The sequence below is a fragment of the Apteryx mantelli genome, chromosome 1 (assembly GCF_036417845.1).
Source record: "Apteryx mantelli isolate bAptMan1 chromosome 1, bAptMan1.hap1, whole genome shotgun sequence".
NCBI classification, from domain to species: domain Eukaryota; kingdom Metazoa; phylum Chordata; class Aves; order Apterygiformes; family Apterygidae; genus Apteryx; species Apteryx mantelli.
In genome coordinates, this window is record NC_089978.1 from 92167363 (window position 1) to 92191919 (window position 24557).

Below are 24557 nucleotides of genomic sequence, written 5' to 3' on the forward strand. Positions count from 1 at the left end.
ATCCAGTGAGATTTGTTAATTGAGAATTATATATTAGCTCCTAAAGGAAGTCTTAAAAGGAACGTTACATAGGTTGAAATGTTAAGCGTTTGAAAGTTGGAAACACGTTGTGCATGTAAATGAGCTAGGTTCACAGCGGAAGATAATGTATAGTAATGGAGCTAATAACTGCTTCATGCTGTATGTGCACAAGAGGTAGAGCTAAAGGAATATAAGCATCATTTAAGTCAATACTTTCCCAATTTTTGCATGAGTGACATCACAACTGATGTACTGCTTTTAAAAATAATTCCTAAAAAATTCTCCTAGTTTTAAAACATTGAATTCCTATATAAATGGATATACATATGCAGCATGCCACTGTGGTGACTCCCTTCATCTGCTTCCCAATCTCATATGCCATCTTGCAGTCTGAAGCCAACACAGATGATCATTTTTATTTAAGCCACAAGACTAGCTGTACAGGGAAGCTACAGCAGAAATCTATCTTAGAGGAACCTATATGCTGAAAAAGGGGGCCTATCCCGTTCCTGGTTAGCCTTTTAAGCAGCAGATTGCAGGGATGGTAACTGCTTTGTTAACAGAATAAGCCCAGTTCTTCTGGGTGTCTGATGCAGCCTTCAGTCGCAAAGTAATTATGAGCTGTCAGTGAACTGATATGGGAAGCAGAACTCTGTTACATAGCTTTTCCTACGAAAATTTTTCAATTCTGTTCTCTACGGGGAGATTCATGGCTCCTGATATGAAGCTGTATTAGCTTGCTACAATTTTGAGAACAGCTGCTCAAATAAGTAAAAGGTACTCAAAACAGGACTTCCTTTTTGGTGGTCTGTCTTGCTTCTCTGGAATTGATAGCTGGCAGTGAATTTAGAAAGGAGGGCCAGTTCTCTGAAATTCAACATCTTTCTGGGGCTAGATTATAAATACTTAGAGCTGAGATACAGTCTCAACTGTTTGTAAACTGAAGTTTGGCATTGGGAAATGGCCCTTCCTCCAAACGTACATTTTGTTTGAATAATAGTGTATGGTGATACTTTGCAGGGCAGCCTTCTAAAAATAATAACTTGTGGAAATAATCACTCTACTAGTTTAGCTTAGCTAGGTAGTTTGCAATGAGAAGCTGCAGGAATAAGGATGAATTAAATACTTTATTTCTATTGAACCTCCATCTTGCTGCAATGAATAACATTCATATACTAATCATCCTTATAAGTTATAGGTGCATTTCAGTTATGTTTGTTTATGTGTTTTTGCAGTTGCCCACACTTACTGTGAAAGAGTAGTATCATTAAAACTCATTCCAAAATAGAGATAGACTAAAAGAACAGATATGAAACCAGGACAGGGATTTTCATACTCTGTTTTCCTACAAGCATATTTTAATGAATAAAAACAACTTTTTATAACTATCTTTTTTTTGTAATAATGGACTAGTTTGCTGTCATGCTAAACCATTCTTGGTATAGTACTGCTGCTTATCTAAGCTGTCATATGATAAAATTGATGCTTCCTTTTACATTGCAATATATATAAACATATTTCTGAGTCCTGGTCTTTATTCCTAAAGCTGCCATGTTACAGAGGTTTTGACTGCGTTGTGAGAAAAAATTTATTCATTCCTGGACTCACGTATACATGCAATGTATAAAAGTTGCACTTACTGTTCTGTTTCTGGTATCATGGCCTTCATTTCTGAGACTATTTACATTTCAATATATATATTTATACTTATTTGGTTAATAGCTGTACTGTATCCATTGATAATTTGTCATGGTTGAAATCCAAAAATTAGCTACTGTGAAAATGATTTAATATCACAGGGAAAAGTCTGTAATTTTATGTGAATCTTTAAAGAAGGAGCAAATGATTTCTTAAGGACTGAACATTTTTCTTTTGTCAGTGTGTCTTACAATAACACCCTGAGTCTGATGTTCTTGCCGCTAATACCAATGACTACGTGTATAATGGATAAATCTGTCTCTGTAGATTGAAGCCTGCAGGACTTCTGCTATTGATCTCAGTAGCTGCAAGATTTTCTCATAAATTTCGACCAGCAGAAGAAGCAAGCAGAATATGATATAAGGCCTTCAAAACCATGCCCCCCAAAACCTTTGTGTTGCATCAGTGGTTTGTGCAATTCAGCAAAACCCTCTCCTTGCATATCTTCTTCGGTATACTACAGTCTGTGCTCGTAGTGAGTTTCTCAGTATTTCAGTTTGCCCTTCATCTTTCAGTAATTGGAAGTTGAAATATTTATGAGTTATTTTGCTCTCTCCAGAAGAAGGAGAGAGAAAAATTATACAGAAAGCTCTAATATTATGAAGTAGCCGTTGCTGATCCATAATTACAATAGAAGATTTCCCATAACAAGCCCAGTTAAAAAACAAATAACCCTTAAGTTGCTCAAAATGAAAGCAATTTTTCTAAATTTTGTATTGTGCTCTCCCTTCTCACAGTACAAAATTTCTGTGCCATGTTTGGCAAAAATTAAAGCATTTAAAATTATACTATCCTGAAATGTTGTCTGGCATTTGCACTAATATTTTATATTTGTTTTATTTGTAGTAGCTCCTAAAATGCTTAGCTTAGAAGAGCAGTATTTCTATTATTTTCTTGGCCTCTATAAAAATAAATGTTTGGAATATTTTTTAGGACATAAAGAAATTATATGGATACATGATAGATGTTTATAATGAGCTCCCTAACATAAACAAATGTATTTTTCAATAGATGAGAGAAGAAATAAAAAGTTTAGGTACAAAAATTCAAAACTGTGAAATTGAGCATTGTTTTATACCCTAAAAAAGGGGTTATATTTTGTGATGTTTAGGAATATTCAAAAAATGATTTTGCATTTTTTGTACATTTGCTCTGAATTTTGGAAAACTTCAGAAACTTGATAGAAAGCAGTATGTGATGCATTCAAAAGTGTTTATCGCTGCACTCACAAACTATGAGTACTTTTATCACAAGATCACATGATTTTTCACATTTTGAGCCAGATTTGAAAATCTTCAGACTGAATAGTCAAAAGAGAGTCAATCCTTGCTAGGAAAAAAAAAAAATTTGCAGAGAGGCTTGGTAAGAGTCCAAGAGAGGGACTGAGGGAGAAAAAGAGACCAGTAGAAACAGAGGCTGCCTATGAACAAGACTCAGGAGGGAAAAGCAAAGGAGGCCTAGAAGACGCCTGTGGATAGTGCTGCCCTCTCCCATCTTTAAGAGCAGGTTGAGCCCCTTAGTTTAAACATAAACGTGCTGGTACACAGCCTCCTCCCATAGGCGTGGTAGCAAGGCTAGTCAAGGCTAGCAAAGGCGGTTGAGGCTGATCACCACAAACACGAAGCCTCGGCGAGGGCTGGAGGACCAGTGACAGGCGGAGGAGCCCCAGTAACACAACCGGTGTGAAGGGAGCAGCCCGACCCGGCTGCTGCCAGGAGAGCGACTGGTCTGTCAGCTCCGGTGGGAAACCTCTCCCACCAAGGGGAGTCAGTGGGAGAAGTTCCCTCCCTGGGAAGACCTTGCAGGCTGAAGGCGTATGGGACTCACTATGAGGTGCTGGGGGGAGAAGGCATTCAGGATTATGCAAAAATTATTTTTAAGGGGTGTTTTAAAGGGATTGCAGGAATGTGTGAGGCTTGTTTAGGCGAAGGACCAAACTTCGGGAAAGTTTCCCTTTTGGGAAGGTAATCAAGGTGTATTGGGGAGAACAGCCATGGGAAAACAGAGCCTAAAGGGAAAAGAGATAGAGAGAAAAGGAGATAAAAGGCCGTCCTGTGTAAACAGGTTGCTGATCAGTACACTTGTCTGAGCCCTGCAGTCACATTAAATCATATTTCTACCTGTCTTCTCTGTGAGTGTGCTCTCTGTGCCGAGAAGGTGTTGGTGCACGCTTGTGCACTTTGCACTGCCCTAGCTGGCGAGGAGGATAAAGTGTCCGAGCGCCAGCATGTGGAGTGGGGCTGCGAAGCTCAGGGACTCGTGCATCCGAGTGCCAGCAGCTGGGGAGAGCAGGGCATCGGGGCCAGGCACTGGGCAGGCTGCATGTCTAAGGCCAGCCCTTGTAGGGATCCACGTTGTGTGTATACATATGTATATATTGCACTAACAGACTTGAATGCTGATCAGCTGGCTAAGAGGAACAGTATTGGGTTGTCCATAGTACACATGTTTGTGTGAGTGCAGTGTGGCTACGTGGGTGCCAGTAAAGGCACTGTTTTCTGCATGCAGCCAGCCACCTGTGTGTGGGCACGTACACACCTACTGGGTATTCGTGCTCAGCCTCGCTGCTAGCTGAACCTGGGGCACAAATCTGCAGCAGCCTCTCACCTAGTGGGCTACCAGATTGAGCTACCTCTAAAAAAGCCATTAAGAGTGCAAGCATAAGTCATTTCTGAACAAATGGAAGAAAAGAGTTATCTATCCCAAATTGTTCTGAATATTAAAATGCTTGTGAATAAATATGAATTCATCCATGAAATATGTAACAAAATATTTTATCAATACAGGAATTGACAGGTTCTCTTTGCTCTTCCCCACTTCGAAGAAAACATTTTTTGACTGAAATAGACTGCAGAAACAGTAATATAAATCAGAAAACATAGCACACAAATGACAATATCGTTTAAATGTTCTTTTGGGGAGGAGTTTATATATTCATTCAATTCTCTACCAGTTATACAAACTGATGGTAGGGTTTTGATCCACAGTGTATTTATAAAGCAACTAAACTGTGACATACAGCCATTCCTATATTTACATAGTGGGGAATTTGGGGTGAAGGTGGGTCATAAGGTACAGCAAACAGTTAAGCTGGCAGCACCAGCCTAACCGTGTCCTGCTACAGAAGGCAGCCAGACAAGCCAAAGTAGAAATTCTGCATTGCCAACAAATGAAGTTCCTTTTTATGACCACCAATAAACGAGATGTGGGACCCAGACAGTAGTTATCCCTCATGTGTCTAGAGAGATTTGTTCTGAAATGTACTGTACAAAGACGCTGACACTTAGTAAAGGTTGGGTCTGGGTCTAATTAAAAAGACAAGCCAGTAAGTTTCAATTATTTGAAATTTAGCCAGACTTGTTCAGTTTAACTTTCAAATCTGGGATGTGAATTAAAATGTGCAAAGCAAAACTCACTTTTGTCAGACTAAAATAACTTATGCAGGTGTGCTGCATACAGCTTGATTCAGGTAAAATTATTCACACCTGTCTCTGTAGAAATGCCTTCATACATTCATATTGCTCCTGTGCATTTGTCTACATGGCTTTGGATTTTCATGTCTGGATATTTGGGATGATTCATGCTTTGAGGACAAGAGGCAGCAGCAAGTTTGAAAACTAAAATAAGAGTGAAAATATATAGTTATGGTGTCTGGCACTTGGCTATGCCCAATACTCACACCGCTCTGTTCATTGGTGTAGCAGTAGATTCGGTAGTCTTTTTATTTTTCACCTCAGACTTATTTACCATGGTGGCTGATAATAGTATGAGACAAAGAATAATACAGTTTCATAAATTTGAAACTTGAGGTTATGCTGACTGCTCAGATGCGTCACACTCTGATTGGGGCCTGCCACTGAAGATGGAAACCTGGCTTTTGAGAGCAGTAAAGGTGCACAGCTGTTGTTGGTTTTTTTTTACATTATGTCAAGAAGACCAGGAAAACAAGAATGAATTTATTTTGGGATGCTGCAGAAAAGGAGAATTACTCATTCTTTTACACAGAGTCTCAACTCACTTGTGCTTTGAGAGTCTTGCAATAAAATATACCCTCCCTTGGCTGTCCTAACCACTTCAAAAAATTAGTTCTGAGGAACTGCTGAATAAAATTTACCTAAAATGCCTCCCTGTGCTCCTTTTTCTTTTCTGTGAAGTTGATTATTTTTATTCTTACACCATGGGAGACCACTGACAACATGCAGACATGTGCATCATGTTCTCAGGAGGCATTCCAGAAAGTCTGAAGGCAGCAGTTCCTCTTGCAGGAGGTGCTTGTCAATGTCATGAAAAATAGTGACATATTGGCTCTTTGGTGCTAGCAATTTTATGGGTTTGATTACTGAAAGAGTGCTTTGATGCTGGATATATTTAGCATTTTTAGGTTTTGTTTTGAACATGTGGACAAAAAGATGGTTTTCAGTATATTTAAGGGCAGATAAGCAGACTTGAAAGAAGCTCTCGAAACCCAGCTAAGAACTGACACAAGATTGGATGGAGGAGGTAGCTGGGGTTGATAGAGTTGCTTGTTTGCATATATTTGGCTTCTTGATATGAATGTATTATGACTACAATTTGAGTTCTGGTTTCCATTTCTTGAACTCCCAGGACTCTGATCTTGAGTGATGGCCCTGAGGAGGATCAGAATCAAGTCTTAGAGCTCAAAACTAGAGTGAACTAAAAATGTTTATGGTGTGAATACAGATCACACTGAGGCAATTTTTGGAATTTATTTGGTGGTAAAGCTGTTCATATGAACAGATTCAAAAATAGTTAATGGATAAATTGCCTATGTACTTTAATATGCTCAAATGAAGGACACATCCAAATTATATTAGTAGTTTTCTTTATTGATCTTGACAGATTCTTGAAATCTTGTTCCCTTTTCTGCATGCAAAATTCTTATTTGGGAATTCAGGATTTACTCTAATATATTTGATTGGAGACATTTCATTAAATTTTCCCTCCTTCCTAAAGTCCTTATTTGCTAGCAGGTTAAGCATTGTCAAAGACTGGCTTTTTGGCAGAACATTTGTACTTCCACTTGTAGTTTTGGTTAAAGCTGCACGCAGCAGAGTTCTTAATTTCATCTGTAGGATGTCACACTATTTGAGAGCACTGCTTCTCTCTAATCCTGCTTCTAGTAGAGAAGACAGCCTGGTTTCTGAAATGCTATATCTCAGTCATAAGTATCAGAATTATTTGCCTTTTAAACTGAGAATTGTAAGGCAGTTAGAGTTGAGAATTTACAGGAGTTTCAAAAAAAGGCATCAATATGTTAGGAAATATTTAGTATTAAAGCCGTCACCTAATAATAAATGTGATTTTTTTTCTCTTGTTTAATGTCTGCTCTGAAGTATGTCATACTTATTCCCATTTTTACTGGGTAGGTATCGAAAAGAGTTAGGGAGAGGATTTCAGAGGAATATTATTTGTGTGCAAATGTCGTTCCTCTAATGTTCATAATAAATATAATTGGCGGATAGCTCTGTCCATATCTATCTTTAATGAGTAACTCTGATAGTGGAACATGATCCCATTTAGAAATGAATGCACTCATCCAGAGATAGGAAAAGATACATGTATATATAATCATCCAGAAACAGGACAGATACCTTCAAGGGATATTTTTTATGCAGCTGTTTAACAGCTGAACAGAAGAGGCTAACTTAGCATTAGAGACAAAACTATAAGTTCTCTCATCCTCTGGTTGAGCTGAGAACTGTTGGTTGCTCCTGTGCTAATTCATCAAGCGACAAGAGAGAACAGAGGGAGAAGCCATTCAGCACCCTTTTTGTTTCCAATAACGCTTTCAGTCTTAGTAGTACTAAAAAAAAGAGGCAGACTGAATTTGCAAAAGGGAAGATTGGGTGGTACAGATGTTCCCATAGCTGATGCTGTTCTGAGTCACCAGGCTGTGATGACACCCGTGCCGGTGCTGCTCCTGACATGAGGAGCTCGCTTAGGTGCAGCTGCTCTGGCACGCACCATTGCACCAAATGGTAGAAACCCTTTTCAGGGTCTCTGGCTTCAGTGAGTAAGCATTTTTTTCTGTCTCATACCCATTCACTCTCCTACCAACTGTTTCTTTCCCTTTTATATAAATTCTGGAAAAAAGTATTTTCCTTTAGCAGCCCCTTCTCAATCTCCCCCACCTCACCCCAGCCAGTAGGAAAACTGGAAAGCAGAAACTTCATGTAAAACAAGCTATAAATGGGACAAATAAGAACCCTCCATGAATTTGTCATTTTCCAAAGGAGCATAGTATTGCATTTCTACTATTCCATCATATGGTGCCAAATAAGGTTTTAAATTGACTCTCCCTCCTGATCACTGGTTCCCAACAAAAGGCAAGTGCCAACATCTCCTGAATTATGAGGAGATAGTCTACCTAGAGGGATATCATGCTAAAGTACTATCTCCCTACTGCAGTAGGTAGAAAGCTAAAGGGATTTACATCTATAAGGGTATACTTGCACAGCTCTTCATCCTTCTGTCTCCTTTGGGTACATATATTGATCTGCTGCAGAGAAAACATTTAGTATCGTACGGATACTTCTCCATTTTAGCACTTTCATGATTCACTGGCTCAAAATTTCTTGCCTGATAATCCCAGGAAGCCTCTTTAAAATGAGTAGATAACTTAACACTAGCTTTGTAAGTAGTACTAAATATTAAATATGCTACTAAATACAGACCAGTGGTAGTCCATATTGGACTCACTGTGTGTATATACTATGTGTGCTATAACAGCTTTTTGATTGACCGCAGCTTTTACAAGCAACTCTTAAGTTTTTTGCATGCAATCTAAGTAAGTACAATTCCCCAAAGGAGTTCATATACCAAATATTTTGATAGAAAGTCGTTTTAAAAAAGGGGGTTGTCTCTCTTAATGTATAACACATAGGTATTGTAATAATATACTTAAAAAATATAAATGATAACTTTTTAAGTCACATATTCTCTCTGATTTAGTTTTACAGTTGCTGGAATCCCTAAGGAAATTTTATGTTTTTTTATGTATACATATATATGCATTCCTATAGTATATGAGTATGGGAAATTTCTTTTAAATGTATCTGAAGGAAAGCTTTAACTTTAAAGAAAATGTTTTATGGGAAAATTAGTTAATTTTATGCAATTGTGCTTCCATGTAATTGCCAGTACAAGTTCTTGATGCAGATTATTGTCATAATTTTGTTCAAGCATTTTATTAAGAAACTGAGTTTTATTAAAATGTGGAAATCAATGTCAGATTGATTCCAGTTCTCTCAAAGAAATAAGTTTCACCCACACTTAAGACAGAGAAAAGAAAGAAATGTCAATAACATAAAAGTGTATACCTACATATATATATATATATATATTTTTTTTTTCCTATCTTACTCACAAAAGAAGATTTAAGGTATTATAAGGATAAGAAAATTGAATTCCTTTTCTTAAGGCTAATTTGTATTTCATTTTTACTTTCAAGAGCAGCAGTAAAGGCCTTTCACATCAGTTGGTCTTTCTAACATGAGGAAGGCAGGGCTCTGCCCCACAGCAAAAATTTCTGACAGACTTCGTACTTTGGCATTCTCTTTTGACAAGGTTGGAGAGGGGAAGGTGAAACTTGGGACTGCAGTGTGTACCAAGTGTGTTAGAAGAGGATAAAAGGTGAAATTTTTGGCTTCTGTTGGGGGAAGCAGGCCCTAAAACGCATCAATATTTCCTGGTGTGACTAATTTGAACATATTAAAACAAGTATCTTGCAGAGCACTGTTATTCAAATAGTCCTGGAGGCTCATGTGCAGTGGGTTATTTCATAGTATCATGCATATAATTCGGTGACCCTTGAGGGAAGAAAACAGTGCTTATGTAATTCAATTGAGGTCAAAAGCAGTTTTCAAACTGGGTTGGCCCCCAGGGGTGTGGGAGCAGGAGATAATTTCTAAGGCACGGCAATAAATCAGAGGAAAATTCCATCCAGCGTCAGGCTGCCGCTCCCTGCGCTTCGTCTCTCTTTCTCTGCTCCTGCGGCGCTGCCCCAGCACTTGCAGTTTGGGCAGCTCTGGGAGTTTTGTGAAAAATGCAACTGGTGATTCGCCCTAACAGAGCCAGGGAGTGTGGGAACGAGCAGTCCCAGAGCTGGGGGCCAAAAAGAAAAAAAAGGGACGCTTGTGTAGAAAGTTTGGAAACTGCTCTCCTGAACAAACGGTTCAGAAGGCACGGACAGCTGAGGGCATCAGACCCCGCAGTCCAGGGGACCTCCCCACGGCTGACCCTGCTGGCTGCACTACAATATACTGGCCCTCCTCCCTTGCCATGCCACCCGAGGCCTCAAACGTGTCCTCAGACAACCCCTGCTTCCAGCTAAATGCTCAAAAATTGTTTGTGAGAAAGTTTTAAAGCTCACAAAGAGCCTTTGGAGCTGCTGGCCAAGAGCACAAGAACTAGCTTATCAACAACATGTTTTTGTTTTTTGCTCTTAAAGGAATACTTTTCTCCCCAGCTTTCAGGCATCAGAAGAATTCTAACAGAAGTTATTTGGACCGAAAATGGACTGATTTGTTTCTAGGAAAACATGTAAAACCTCATTAATGAAGCTTTGAAAAGTTTTCCCCGAAAAGGGATGGACCATTTATAGAAAGTGGGTATTGGCAGCAGTGGCCAAGTTTAGATATTAAGATTTAAAATATTGTGCAGAAAAGACATTTCCCAGACTTCCTTTTTTAATGTCAAGGTTAGGAGGATTTGGAAATAAGATTCGTTTTCCAACTCAGCTTGTGTGATGAGGGGATAAAAAAAGAGATTTTTTGTTTCCTGTTTCTTTGTTTTGTTTGTTTACCCTGGTAAAATTGCATCCTAGCATAATATATCTCAGTAAAAATAACTGATCTCTACTAATGCAAAACTTGCAATTTTTCCAGTAATGTTACTGAAAGGGTAGAAAATGAATTTGCTGTCACTGTATACACTGAAAGAACATTTCTGCCACCAGTTAACTTCCTGATTAGTCACTGTATTTAATAAGCCCTGAAAAAATCCAGTGTCATAACAGGCTGTGTACTACAAGTATTACATCTCTTGGAAATGAAGGAGAAATAAAGGGCATGCATAGGAATACGAAGGTTTAAGACTGATGTCTTAAATAAAAAAAATTGGTATTGGGTCTTGCTGCATTCTGCAGGTATCATGATTGCATTATGATTCCGTGATGCTTTATTTGGAAGTGCAGAAAGACGTTTTCTTTCCTGATGAACAGTGCCAGCATCTGAAAAGGTCTATTTGTCCTGTTAATACTTCCTTTGAACTCTGCCTTTGTAGACTAGTTGAGGATAGTCTCATCCTAAGTGCCTTGGATGAAATGAACCGTTCCTTCAACCAGAAAGCAAAATGTGGCTGCACTCCTCAAAAGAAAACAAAAATAGGGGCTGGTGAAAGTTCCCTCTTCGGGGTGGCCCTGTGTGTGTGTGGGGGGGGGGGGGGGGGCGATTTCCCTAAAGGCGCTGCCTTCCCGTCTCAAGGGCGGCGTGTCTCCAGTATAAGTTATACTCCTCTAAATTGTCCTGCTGATCACACCATTGCCCAGGAGGGTACGCAGGGACCAGACAGACAAGGACGTGGCCGAGCCCCTCCCAGGCTCTGCCATGGCCCCTCTGATGAGGGATGATACCTGCGGGAACCAGGTCGCAGAAATTCCCGGGGAAAGTCTGTCTGTCAGGGCCGAAGGGGAGCTCTCAAGTTCCCTCTTTATATTCAATGCAGAAAAAAGGGGAATTTCATGAGTGCAACCCATCTGAGCCATTTAGAGGTCTATTTTGTAAAGAAACTGTCCTACAAGTACCTGGTTCTCTAGGTAATTAATTCAGATGTAGATGTCTATATTGTAAGTGCTAAAGTTTAGAGAAAACTTGTTCCATGTCTGTATTCTTTCATCTGTTTTTTCCATTCTGCCTCCTCTTCCTCCTCCTCCTGTTCTTTTCTGTCTGAAAAGCTTTTATATGTTTTCATATAAATTGGATTTAAATGGATTTGTTGTCTTAAATAAAAATACCAAAACTGCTGTTTGCTTGTTATTGTATGTTTTAGGTCTGAGGTTTTCAGTACTTGAAAATCTGCTTAATAAAACAGGTAAATGAAAAGCTGCACTTGCGTTGTAGGAACAGATTCTAGCAAATTTTACACCTCTTCTGAACATTTGTGACTGGGCAGATGAAAAACAAATTGATATGTGGCAACATGTGACCAGTCTATTAGCTCTTCTACTTACTCTGTTCAGAAAAAGGCAAAACAAAACTGAAACAATCAGGTGACCAGTGAGTTAAAACATAATTAGCTTAGCAGCTACAGGTTTCCCAGTGCCTTTTTTCCTAAGCTATCTCATCACAGTAGATAGATTGACTGAGAACAAATAAAAACATGAGATTTGACATGCTGAAAAAATCTCTTTTTTAATATCAAGATTCTTATTTTCTGACTCTCCCTGTCATGCATGCTCTTGACTGCTACAGTACAAATCTGTAAGACAGATTTGCATTGCTGTTATAGGCTGTTTTAAATTTAATGGTTCTACACAGATGTATCAAATCAAACAGGATTGGAGTTAAGATACATTGGTGTATGCATGGAAAAGTAATTAGTAATATCGTGGTACTTGAACTTAAGTGATTTTAAATGAAATAGAGTTGTTACTTCTTTAAACATAAGTTTATTTGGTAACATCGTACAGCTAAGCCTAGTTAGTGATAATTGTTGGAACAAACTCTATTAGTCATGTATTATTAGTGACTGCTGGTATTTTGTGATGGTTGTCTTCATTATCCATCTGTATCAATAATGAAAAAGGGTTCATTCAGATTAATTGCTCTCCCTTCTTTTTATAAACACCAAAGTTAACAGCTTGGTTGAGTCTCTAGTATATTAACAGTGATTAAACAGTGATTGAAAATCATACTGACTGTGAGTTGTTACAGCACTGTTGTGGCCTCCCATTTTTAGTGTTTTTTATAGAAAGCTTACATAGGCTTTTAATTTATTAAATGATATATATAATAACAATGCTACACAAAACTGAATATAAAAGTAGGGATTAAAATATATGTATCTTTTTTTTTCTTCCCTGAAGGAATCATTCATTGTATTTGCATATTGTCAGATGTAATGACACTTCTGTATAGGATTAACTGATACCACGCTGGACTATGTACAGTAATATTAAAAAGAAGATGGTTGGGAATTAACATGTTTTATCAAAACAGCTAAACTTTTTGACACTACTATCTAGAATTTCTCACCTCTGCCTGTGTATTTTTAAAAAAATATTTAGTTTACCAGAATGCTAGAGAAAAGCAGAAATAGTCTTTTACAGGGCTGCAAGCCTCTGAAGGAATTAATTTCAAAATGGATTTGACATTGTTGCAACAGTCAGTGCTGACCAATGTTTATTTTCAAGTGTTATTTTAGTTCTTAATTAAATATATGGAGGCATACATAAATATAATTAGATTTATCTTATAAAAAGGTCAATCCAGTCTTGGAGCTATTTGGCATTGTAGAATTTAGAAATCTCTGAAAGATTTCATTCCACGATTTTTCTTGTGATGATGCTAAAGTTGCTGCCCCCATGTGGTTTCTTATAATGGCAAAAATTATACACTTGCATCCCCCATCCAGCCTCATGGGATTCTGTGTTTTCAGTGGCATGAAAGTTCAGCAGTCTGACAAGATTTCAGGTAAAGTATAAAGCTGATACACAGGGTGTTCCCTGATCACATCTGTTCAGTAGGCCCATATGCAACACAGAAATGAAATGCAAAGCCAAATATATATTTTTTCTCTATGAAGTGATAACTCCATCTCATTTTATTTCTCTTTTATTTGTTATTCTACCAAATTTGAAGGAGATACTTTCCATGTAGTCGGTTATTGTTTGGCAGGTGAAATATAGATGGAATGAAAAATGCAAAAAAAAGCCCACACCAAAACCCTCCAAAACTATAAAAAGAAAAAAACAAGATATGTATAAATCAGGCTACACGAGCTTTTTCTATTTTGTATACTTACCCTTGAAACCTCTTTGAAAAGAGAAATGAGATATACATTTATGCTGTAAATAGAAAGAAAATTTTGCTACATTTCTAGAGAAAGATGGTTAATCTATATTCCTAATATTCTGCCACAGATAACTGAAATTTAACTGTGTGAAACTTAACACCTCATATGCTGCTATGAGGAGTTTTCAAGTGCCCGATTTTACTTATTCTTAAAATTGTTTTCAATCTGTGTGTCTAACACTGGATTAATATTATATGTTAGTAGTTTAATATTGAAAAGAAGATTAATAATCTGGTTTTATGAAGCTGAAGGATGTTTGTGTCCTGTCTTTGTAAATTCAAAACTTCTAGAAAACCTCAAAGAAATTAAAACAACCAACTATTCTAGGTAACTAAGTAACTAAGATTAACTAATCTTAATAAAAAAGCTCATCCCCAAGCTTTCTTCTCCTAAACTCCTTTAAACTTGTGGAGTTACTATTTGTAAAAACTTTTCTCTGAAATTTGACAAGATGATCTATATCCATCCATGGAGACACTGGAACCCCACACAGACTTCTGCCTCTTCTCAGTAGAAAAAGAAAGGCAAAAAAATTTCCGTTGGAAATGAGATTTTCAGACGTACACTTATATTATTTGTACCCAATAAGCAACTACTTCACAACTACTTGAATAGACAAGATCTCAGCCTTATATTAATCAATAGAAGTTCTGTATTTGCAAGTCCTTTCACCATGCAATATTCTTGCCAACAGTTCATTGTTTCTTCTCTTTACTACATAATTGACTGGTTGTGATCAAAAGTGTATTCCTCTGGGATATTCTCATAATCACAATACTTGGTCCAAATAAAAATACCTTCATATGGAATACTTTTGTCTTTGCTTTTCCCAACTTGAAAAATTTATTCAAAATCAAATACTTTGAGAATATTTAGAGAATTTAACCTGTACATCCTGTTAATCTGTAGGTCTTTGGACACTGTGGTTTTCCTAGGTATTTTGTGACAAACTTCACAAGAGTTTTGTTTTCCTACATATAGACAACAATGCAGGCATGTACTTTAGTAGGACAAGCCCAGACTTTTCCACAGAGTCTTTTCTTTATGCCCTCTGATTCCTCTACCATGGGGGTAGAGATCCCCATGATTACAGTGGATTATGATTCTAGTCTAGATACCTTAGATAAAAAATGTCTCTTTGCTTATTGCAGTTTGACCATCTTCTCTTCAATTAAGAAATAATAATGAAATGTATATGAATATTTCCCAGCGTACATCTGAAAAAAACAACCATCATTATATTTTGCTTCAAAATGTCAGAAGGTTTGTTCAGCTCAAAAGTCTAATTATCAAATACTCTGTTCAGGCAAGATGCTAAAGAGCAAGTCTTTAGTTAAACAATGTAGTCATTCCCCATCTGGTGCTAACAAATGCTCCAGACCTCTGCGATGCATTGGTTTCAGGGTTCAAAATTGGTAAAATGCATTAAGGTATTAAACCTTGTCATCTTTCTGTATACAAAGTTTTACAGTTTTCACAGGAAAGATGAAATGCATAGAATATAGTCTAGAGAGGACAGGCTCAAATCAAACCCTTTCTCTTTGATTCAGTTGAAGAAAAGCTTTAATAATATTAGTGGTAATATTGGTGTTGGTAATCACACTGATGCTATAATATGGGTTATGTAGGTAAATGACCTAGGTTTCTAGGTTTTATTCCACTGGCTCACTTTTATTTCTAATTGCATAATATTAAGAAAGATGGTTTTAAAAGCAATGAGTACTGCAATTCCTTGAGCTGATGAATGAATGATGGTCATAAAGCAGTTTCAGTTGCTAAGAATTATTCTGAGTGTTAAATTTTTTTTTGTAGAAATAGTTACTTGCAATCTTAATTTTTTCAGGGACCGGTCTGTCTGATGAATTCAGTTGTAAAGTATTCCATAGACCCATCTATTACAAATTGCTATAATTCCATTTAATTCAAGGAAGATAAAGCTGTATATAGCAGTTGAGAATCTGAGAGAGCTATATATCATCATTGATCTTATTTCAGAACACACAAAATAGGGTCAAAAGTTAAGCAGAGGCATTAGGGGCTTGCTGTGAGTGCTGGGTCACTGTCTGGAGAAGGAAGAAATTTTGTAGTATGGCTGGATTTGCGATTGTTTTGTGCATCTCTTTTCTACTTTTTTCTTCTTTCTATCCAGATCTCCTCTTTGCTGAACTTTTCTTTTCTTTACACCGTCGTTTCACACTTCACATTCTTCTCTTCTACAAATTTAACCTTATTCTTTTAGTTCTGCACATATAACTTTTCCAGTCTTCACTCTGTCCTGTTCCTCTCTGTCACAGGATCTGAATTTCAAGGTGTCATAAGATACCCAGTATGAATGTACTTCTATGAGAGTTTCAGATCAACTAATATTAAGGAGAATCAGATAGGCATCCACTGGTGAAGTGGATATCAATTCAAGCAGAGAAATGGGGTGGGTGAAATGCGGAAGCCTTCTGTTCTTATTTAGACAGATCTTTGTTATTCAGTACTCTGTATGCTTTCGCGTGGCTGCTGTACAAACAAGAGAATAAACAATATCTGTTAAGAAGTGGTGAAGCTTTGATTCAGAGGAACTATAGGAAGCTGGGCATTAGCGCAGCTACCCCTGGGATACAGGGGAAGACATGGAGAAGTTAAGTCTTTTACGCATTCTTCTGTCTTATCTTTATCACAGGCTTTCAGGTACAGATCCTTTGCTACTGGGCCCTAAAAACATATGGACGATGAATGGCAAAAAAAACAAAAGACGTACAATGGAATCAACATATTTAGCAGATACTATTGCTGTTGTTTTTACTTTAATGTTTATAGGCCAGGAATATACAAATAACACAAGTTAGGGTGCAGACTGCCTTCTGAGACCATGTCAAACACAGGGATAGCTGCTGTCATACCATATGAAATAGTTTTTGTGTATGAGAGATGACAACTAACAATTTTTTTCTAGTCCTAGTGAAAAAGTTGATCTTGTGGGCAAGGAAGGGGAAATATATAGAGTTCTAGTGAGTTCCTTACAATGTTTTTGTAACCTGTGTGATTTACACTGCCTGAAAGTTTTTCTAGTAGCTGTCTCACAGATGACAGGTTTTAGGCCAGTGTTGCTTTCGAACATAGCTGCCAGGTCCTAAAGGCCTGTGGCTCAGATCACCTTGGAGAGTGAAAGGAGAAAAGTTACTTGCAGCACTTGCTCTTAATAAATAATGTATCAAAGTTTCCACTGGGTTATAAAGTACACAGTGAATAAAATAAAATAAATACACAGAATCCAGTGGTGTAGGGTATTTTTGTTTAGTTTTGGTCTGGTGCCTCCAGTAAGACACACAAAGAAGATTTCCTTAGCTCTAACACTAACATTTTTGACCCTCTGAGGCATATGCATGCTTGCTCCCAGGCTCTGCTGCCTGCTGCACATTCTGCTAGCTGGGGGGCTCCACATCTACTCAATCAGTTACACTCCAGCTGTAAACAGCAAACGGCTCACCTCTTCCTTCTTCTTCCTCACTCCCGCCAGGGGACTGTTTGAATTTTCATCCTGTTTTTCTGATTCTGTGAGTCCGTTAGTTTGGTTTCCATTGTCCATATTGTTTTATTGTGCTCTGCCTTCTATATCATTCTTTTTGAGTTTGGTTTCTTCCCAGCAATCTTCTTTTTTCCTGGCTGCAGGCTTGGCTTCTGACGCAGAATACCAGATGGAGTCGGACTGACAGTGCAGTTAGTATGTGGAGTCTCAATAAGAAAGTCTATGTCACCTGGAGGCATCTGGAGTTGTAGGTTCCTGTGATGATACTTTAGACCCTCGAGAGAAAATTCTGTTAGGGAACTTAGTTGACTAGTATCCAGCCAAAATGTTTCCGTACTTTGTATCTGATAGCTTAGGATGTAAGTATTTTAAAGCCCAGTCAAGTTGTGCTTTTGCCTGCAAAAGGTTTTTATTCATATGGCTCAAATCATAGACGCTTACAACTTCGAATCATTAAACACTAAAATCCTCTTCAAGCAATGTGTTTAAACCTTCTGAGATATTTCCAAAATACCTCTCTTCCTACAGAGTAGGAAGCCTAAGTTGCATCTGGTAAAGGATCTCCTATTGCAACGGAAACGTGAAGGTGCCTCAGAAGAGCTCTAGCAATTGACATTGCTGTTATTGCAGAACAGAGCCCTTAGTAGACCAAAACATAAATTAAATGTTTGTCCGATTTCCTCTGAATATTGAAGGAAGATGAAAACCAAAAATGAAAATTTTCCTTAGCTAATATCTTCAGAGAAATGGGATTGCAGTTAAGTGCCTTTTTCCAGGCTTCTTCTAGGAATTTTTAAACCATGAGACTCAGTGATCAAACAAAACATAAAACTCAAACACATGGAAAAGAGTAAAGAGAACATCTAAATGTATGCGATAAATATCCAATGCTTTCCTACATATTTTCCCTGTCATCCAATAGTGTAGCCCTGTCATATAGTTTGTGTACTCTGCTCTTGACCCTGAGAGCTTGGTGGGTTGCTGAGACCTTCTCCCTGTTTCCAAAGGGTTGGTCTTTCAAGAATACAGAAAGAGAATATTACTGATTTTGAAAAACTGACTTAGATGACATTTTATGATGTCCTTAAGCTACAAGTAAATATTCCAAGTAGCACCTAAATGGAGGAATAATGTAATGTAAGGTACAGTAATGCAAATGTGTTCATTAAAATGCTGAATGATTCTGACTTGCATGTACATGTAAGAACTGGCTCTTAAACAGCTTAAAAGTTGAAAGAATGATCAATATTCAATGAATACCTTCTTTGCTTTGGGTAAAGTTTAGACAACTCTATTTTATTTATACCACCAGATTCCTGAATGGAGTAATAAATTATAGTTAGCCTTAACTTATAGGGATGCGATTTTGTTTGTTGTCCTTACATGTCCTGAAATTATCTCTATAGCTTAGGGTCATTCAGTTCCAGAATCTATATTTCTAAGAGTAATCTCTTATAAAGTAGTTACTTATATCTTCCTTTTCAGGTTTATATTTTCTTCAGGAAATGGGACTGTCGAGTGCTTTGAATGAAGTCTCTCTTTCATATTTTTCATTCTTAGAAATTTCTATCACCCCTTCTTGAACAGGAAAAGGAAGCTTTTTAAGAAGTCTAAAGAGAATGCAAAAATGTAGCTATCTTTCAGAGCGTGCCCTGTCAGATACTTGACTGCTGTAAATCAAAGATCAGCTCATAGAGTCTGAGAATGAAAATAAGTAAAGGAATGTTTTCTGAGTGCTCTCTGCAGGACCCTCTTTCAGCAGATTAGGGGTCAAATGCATTTACAAATCAGTAGGAGAGAAATCTTGCATTGTCACAGTGTGTTCCTGGGGAGTGCTCAGCTTCAGACACTCTCTTGCTGCCCATCTGGAAATGAAAATGAAAAAAAAAAAAAACAAAACCTTTTAAGTAATTTTGGCTCTAAGACTAATTAAAGTGCATAGTGAAATGTGGGAAGCAAAACAATGTTCCCTAGTCTCTGACTGTCTGGCATATCAACATTCAGCAGCAGAGGAAGTAATAAGTTTCAGGATAGAGCCCAAACTAATGAAGGTTGCAGATAATGCAGAAGTAACATTTTGGCCTGGGAATATGGGGATTGGAGGCTAAGGTAAATAAGTTAGCAGTCCTTTAGCTTAAAACATCCTTTTTTTCTATGACTGGAAGGGTCACAAGACTCATTTTAATCAAAGGCTGCATAAAGGTTACCACTTCCACTTCAAAGCACGCTCAGATCTGATGAATAGGTGGCTTAATATCCTGGCTCGCAGTGGGATGCCAAAGTCTCCCTTTGGCATTAGCCTGCGGTACTACAAAATGATCTCTTCACCCAGAGAACTGTTGTAATAGTGTTTGTCAGCAAGATGGTTGTCGTGTTTCACTGGTAAAGACATGAAGCTTTTATTGCATATTTGCTTTGGAGGAAATTGTCCTCAAATAAACATTATAAGGACAGTGCTGTTAGAAGGAGTCTGAGGAAAGGGAGAGATAAATCTTCAGTCATAGAATAAGGCCAACAGCGTCTAAATATTTTATGTAGTGGCTGAAAAAGCAGCAAAATTATGATGAAAAGCTACAGAATACATGCAAAATACAATGTTTTATTTTCTCTCTCTTGCTTGGGATTAAAATAATGACTTAAAAACAATGTCATGTGCATTGACATTTATTTTTTCATATTAGACTTTTATTTCTATTTTTATTGCATTACAGAAACTCCACTTACTGTATGAAAGTGTCCATTTCGCTGACGGTGGGTGAAAATGACACTGGACTCTGCTACAATTCAAAGATGAAATATTTTGAAAAAGCTGAACTTAGCAAAAGCAAGGAAATCTCATGCCCTGAAATAGAGGATTTTTTATTTCCATTTAGGGAGCCTGAAATTCTGTGGTATAAGGTAAGGAACGCAAGACATTTTTTATCTTCAACAAGATATTATGCTATGTTCTGGTGATTTTCATGATCTAAATATATGCAACTTGGATGGCTTTAAGATTTGTTAAGAAATAAACACCAGAATAGCCACCAAAAGGATAGGAAAAATGAACTAAATGAGAAACAGATTCAAATTCTTTCTTGGTAAACTTCAGATTTAGTGTTTTGTTAATATCCATTTATGGATGTCATAAATAACTGGCAGCTTTCTGCTGATGAGAGGGCTAAAAAAGCCAGTTTTGCCAGTCTGTGCTGGTCTGATATGCTAAGATACAGTCATGTAAGCTGTAAGTACAGCAACTGCTTGTCCTATACCAAGCTGAAGGGTATGTTTCCAGAACCTCAGACATAAAATCTGTTTGGAAAAATATAAATAGAAGAGCTGCGTATGTTATTATCTGAACAAATTGCTTGATTTTTGCAACACAGAATTCAGCAATGACTTCCTAAAATTTGGTATTGGCATATTAGCTTTTACTTGAAGTTATCAATACTTCAATAGTTTTCATTAATAACTTTATTTCAGTATTGTATACTGATTTCTAGATCTTAAGGGTCCAGTTCCAGAAAACAGGACTGCCTGTGGGCAGCTTACTGTAACATCCATGCATGGCACCTTGAGTTCTGGGTTTCTTGCTGTTTGCAGAAAATAGTCAGTACCGCAGTGTTGTAATGCATACAATTTAAAATCCCCCAAAAGTTCCATAAATCTGAAATTAGACTGTGTATTGAGGAATATCCTAGTTTAACTATGTGGTTGTATGCATTCTAATTATTTAAAAAATTTCCTGATAATGTACCTGATAACATTATAAATGCTTCTAAATATGGGACACAAGACGATGTTATCTAATAGCGGTGAAGACTTGTGTTCTATAAGGATTCTGGCTGAATTAGCTGATTTAGAATATCTGAGCTGAGAGGTAACCAACTGTTTGCTTATATTTGTCTTGGATTTTATATATGTAATACAATACGTAACTAAAAATTTATCAAATTTAAAAATATGACTGGCTTCTCTAACAATAGCTCAAAAGCAAGTCTTAAGAGTCATTTACAGCATTGTATGAATGTGCTCAAACAAGCTCTAATACTTTAACATTGAAAAACAAGCCCTGAATGCATAAACAATGATTATGCTAAGCTGATCAAGTAAAATATTTTATGACAGTCCGTCAGAGGACATTATGTCTCATGAAAAGCATCAATCCCCATTTCTAATACCTTATGAATATATTGGTTAGCAATGCAAAGATGTTTAGAAAACTTAGAATAAAAATATTCCAAGAAACTTTTTCAAATAACACCTAGGTTATTTAAGTGAAATCAATTTAGGGAGCCAACAAACATGCAAACCAGAATGTATATTCTCTATTATTTCACAAAATGTAATATTTTGGTAGTAAAAATTAAAATATAGAGTCATTATTTTTTGTTGATACAGAACTTACCTATTGTTAAGAGTTCAAAGATTTGATTCTAAGATGTTTTCAGAAAGAGATCTGCAACTCATCCTGTTTCTCCTCATTCTCATCTTTTTATATTTCTCTCCATTTTTTAATCATCATTTTATTAAAGCAAACAAACAAACAAAGAAACAAGCCTTTCTCCCCTGCAACCTGTTGCTATTGGTAATATAACAATCACAGATCACAGATATAATTGTAAGAGCAAATAAGTAAATGAAATAGGAGCTCCTCAACAAACTGACGTCAAAGGAAAACGGCCATAGGAATCACATCCTCTTCTTTTTCTTGTCAGAAGGGCAAATGTTATGTCATTTAGTCTTTTTTTTTAATCAACACTAAACTAAATGGAATGAGATATTTGAGATATTTAGTGTATGTAAAATTCATGAATATGTTAAGCTCTTTTGTAGCCTTCTTCGTTTTGAACAATACTGACAGTAGTGGTCCAGTTTAAGTATAAGAACATAGTCACTGATGTGTTATATTATCTTTAAACAGGAATGCAAGTCAAAGACGTGGAGACCGAGTATTGTGTTTAAAAAGGACACTCTTGTCATTCGGGAAGTTAGAGAGGATGACATTGGAAATTACACTTGTGAGTTAAAATATGGAATCTTTGTTGTCAGAAGAACTACGGAGTTAACAGTTACAGGTAATTGTGGGCCCTTGCTATGTTATATATAGGAAAAACATTGAATTTTGTGATTTGGGATGTATTTGAGACATTGTATCTACTTAAACCTCTTTTGCATAAAACACTGCTATATGCCTAAGTACGAACAGTTAATATATCAAGCTGTCCCGGATACTTCACACTAATATGTGTAATATTTTGAACAAGTCTTGATTTTTAGTCTGTTGCAAAAGTTCACAGCGAGGTCATGTTTCTGATTGGAAAACAGGGACAAGGAACAGGTAACTTCAGCATCCCTACCTCTAATGGAAAATAAGATCATGAAGTTCATCATACTTTTTCTTGTGGTTAAATGCCTTGGGACATAAAAATACCTGTACTGGATCAGATCAAGTTAAAAGTCTGTTTAGCCCAACCAGGTGACTGCAACAATGTAATGGACATTTAAGGAGTACTGTCTGGACAGTGTGTGAATGAAGCATGGTATCATTCTTCCTCTGATATTCTCTCCCAGCTTTCTGTGGCTGGTAGTTCAAGAACCTCCTGATCTCAGTCATCATGTGTAATGGTTACCAATTAACCTATTTTCCATTAGTCTGATTATTTTTTTTTTAATCCATTTATCCTTGGCTTCAACAACAGTTTGAAGCATCAAATTTCACAGTGTAATTATGTAACATAAACAAACTGTATAATCTTGCAAACAGCAATGGAAGAAAATGAAATTAATATAATTCGCATTTAAAGCTACCATATCAATATATAAAATCCATCATAGCTGAAAACAAAAATATATGCTGGAATAGGAATGTCCAGAGCTGGAGAATATTATGAACAGTCTATTAACTTCTCCATTCTTCACCACGTCTCTAACTTCTGTTTTGTAAAAACATAAAGACTATAGCTGAACTTACACCTAAGGTAGAGAATTAACCTCTGCAGTTATAAGATGACATTGGAAGACAGGAGTCATGATCTATGTAATGCTGTGTAGTTCCATGTCATATTCCCTCAAAGAAGGCAAAAATAGGATTTTTGGGGAAAATGATGGTTATCTGGATTCATATTGTTCACAAAGGTGCTTGCTCGTGCACCCTTTGAAGCATCAAATAAGCAAAAGAATTTTGTAGAAGGAGTTCTGTGGCTTTTTCTTGTTACATTTGAGCAGCCAATATAGAAATATATTGCATGCTGAGAATTAGTGACTGCATTTATGTTGTGCATTAGGTTGAATTGTAGCAGTTTCCTGTTATGGTGAAAAGTTTGCTTTCTATTCTGAGGTATCCCATTTGCCCTCTACATTATCAGAAATTACAGTGAATTATGGTTTGTAATTTTCTTCTAGTAGATTAGTCTGGCAATCATATTGTTTATGTTGTTTTGAGAGAATTCAGGTAATCAATCATATTTATTTAAGCTCAATAACCTGGATCTCTTCATAATGTTTCTTGTATACGGAATTGATTTATTTGGTCAGTACAGACAGGCAATTACTGTCTAGTGATTAACCTCACAGTAAACATCCATATACTCTGTTTGATTGACTCTCATATGAAAAAAGCAGAAATAGAGTCCTCAAGAATTTGATTTATACCAGAAGGAGGTTGTCAGTTATCTAATATATGATGTATGGACTCAAACGGTACATATCAGTCCTCAGGTGATCCCTTCAATCACTGTAGATGGGGCTCCACTGCACAGCATTATTTAAAGCAGACTCAGACTGGCAGAGAGGAGAAAGAAAAAAGCATCATAACCAGATGCATCTTACTGTTTGTACTAATGATTTTAAAAAATTAATTCATCACTTGTGGTATAGGTAGGAGTTCAGTGTTTAATGTTTAACTAGATAGAGACAGAAAGAGACTTGGCTGATTTTGATGTGCTAAAAACGAATGAATGCTTAAGGAGGGAAACGTACAATTTCCAAGTCTGGAAACCCTGACAGATGTAAGCATAACCTCCAAAGTAGTAAACTGCTTTGGTAGTACTGTAGGTCTTCATACCATCTTTATAGTATTATGAGACTGAACAGAATAAACAGACTTATTGATAGTACTAGTAATTTTAAACTACAGCGGTGCTTATGTCTTGATATGACTTTTTAGCATTGCTTCATAAGAAGAAATTCAAGCTTTACATGCCTGTCTTATTCTTTGTCTGTGCTGGAAAAGAGCTTACGTTTCCCT

The 24557-nt window shown here is 37.0% G+C and overlaps 1 protein-coding gene across 1 annotated transcript in view; it reads left to right on the forward strand.

The window, feature by feature from the left end:
- Positions 1-24557, forward strand: part of IL1RAPL1 (interleukin 1 receptor accessory protein like 1) — a 773158-nt gene that overhangs the window by 461321 nt on the left and 287280 nt on the right. Inside the window, exons 4-5 of the mRNA XM_013961862.2 lie at positions 20041-20227; positions 22233-22386. Coding sequence (XP_013817316.1) covers positions 20041-20227; positions 22233-22386 — 341 coding nt within the window. The remainder of the gene's footprint in view (positions 1-20040; positions 20228-22232; positions 22387-24557) is intronic.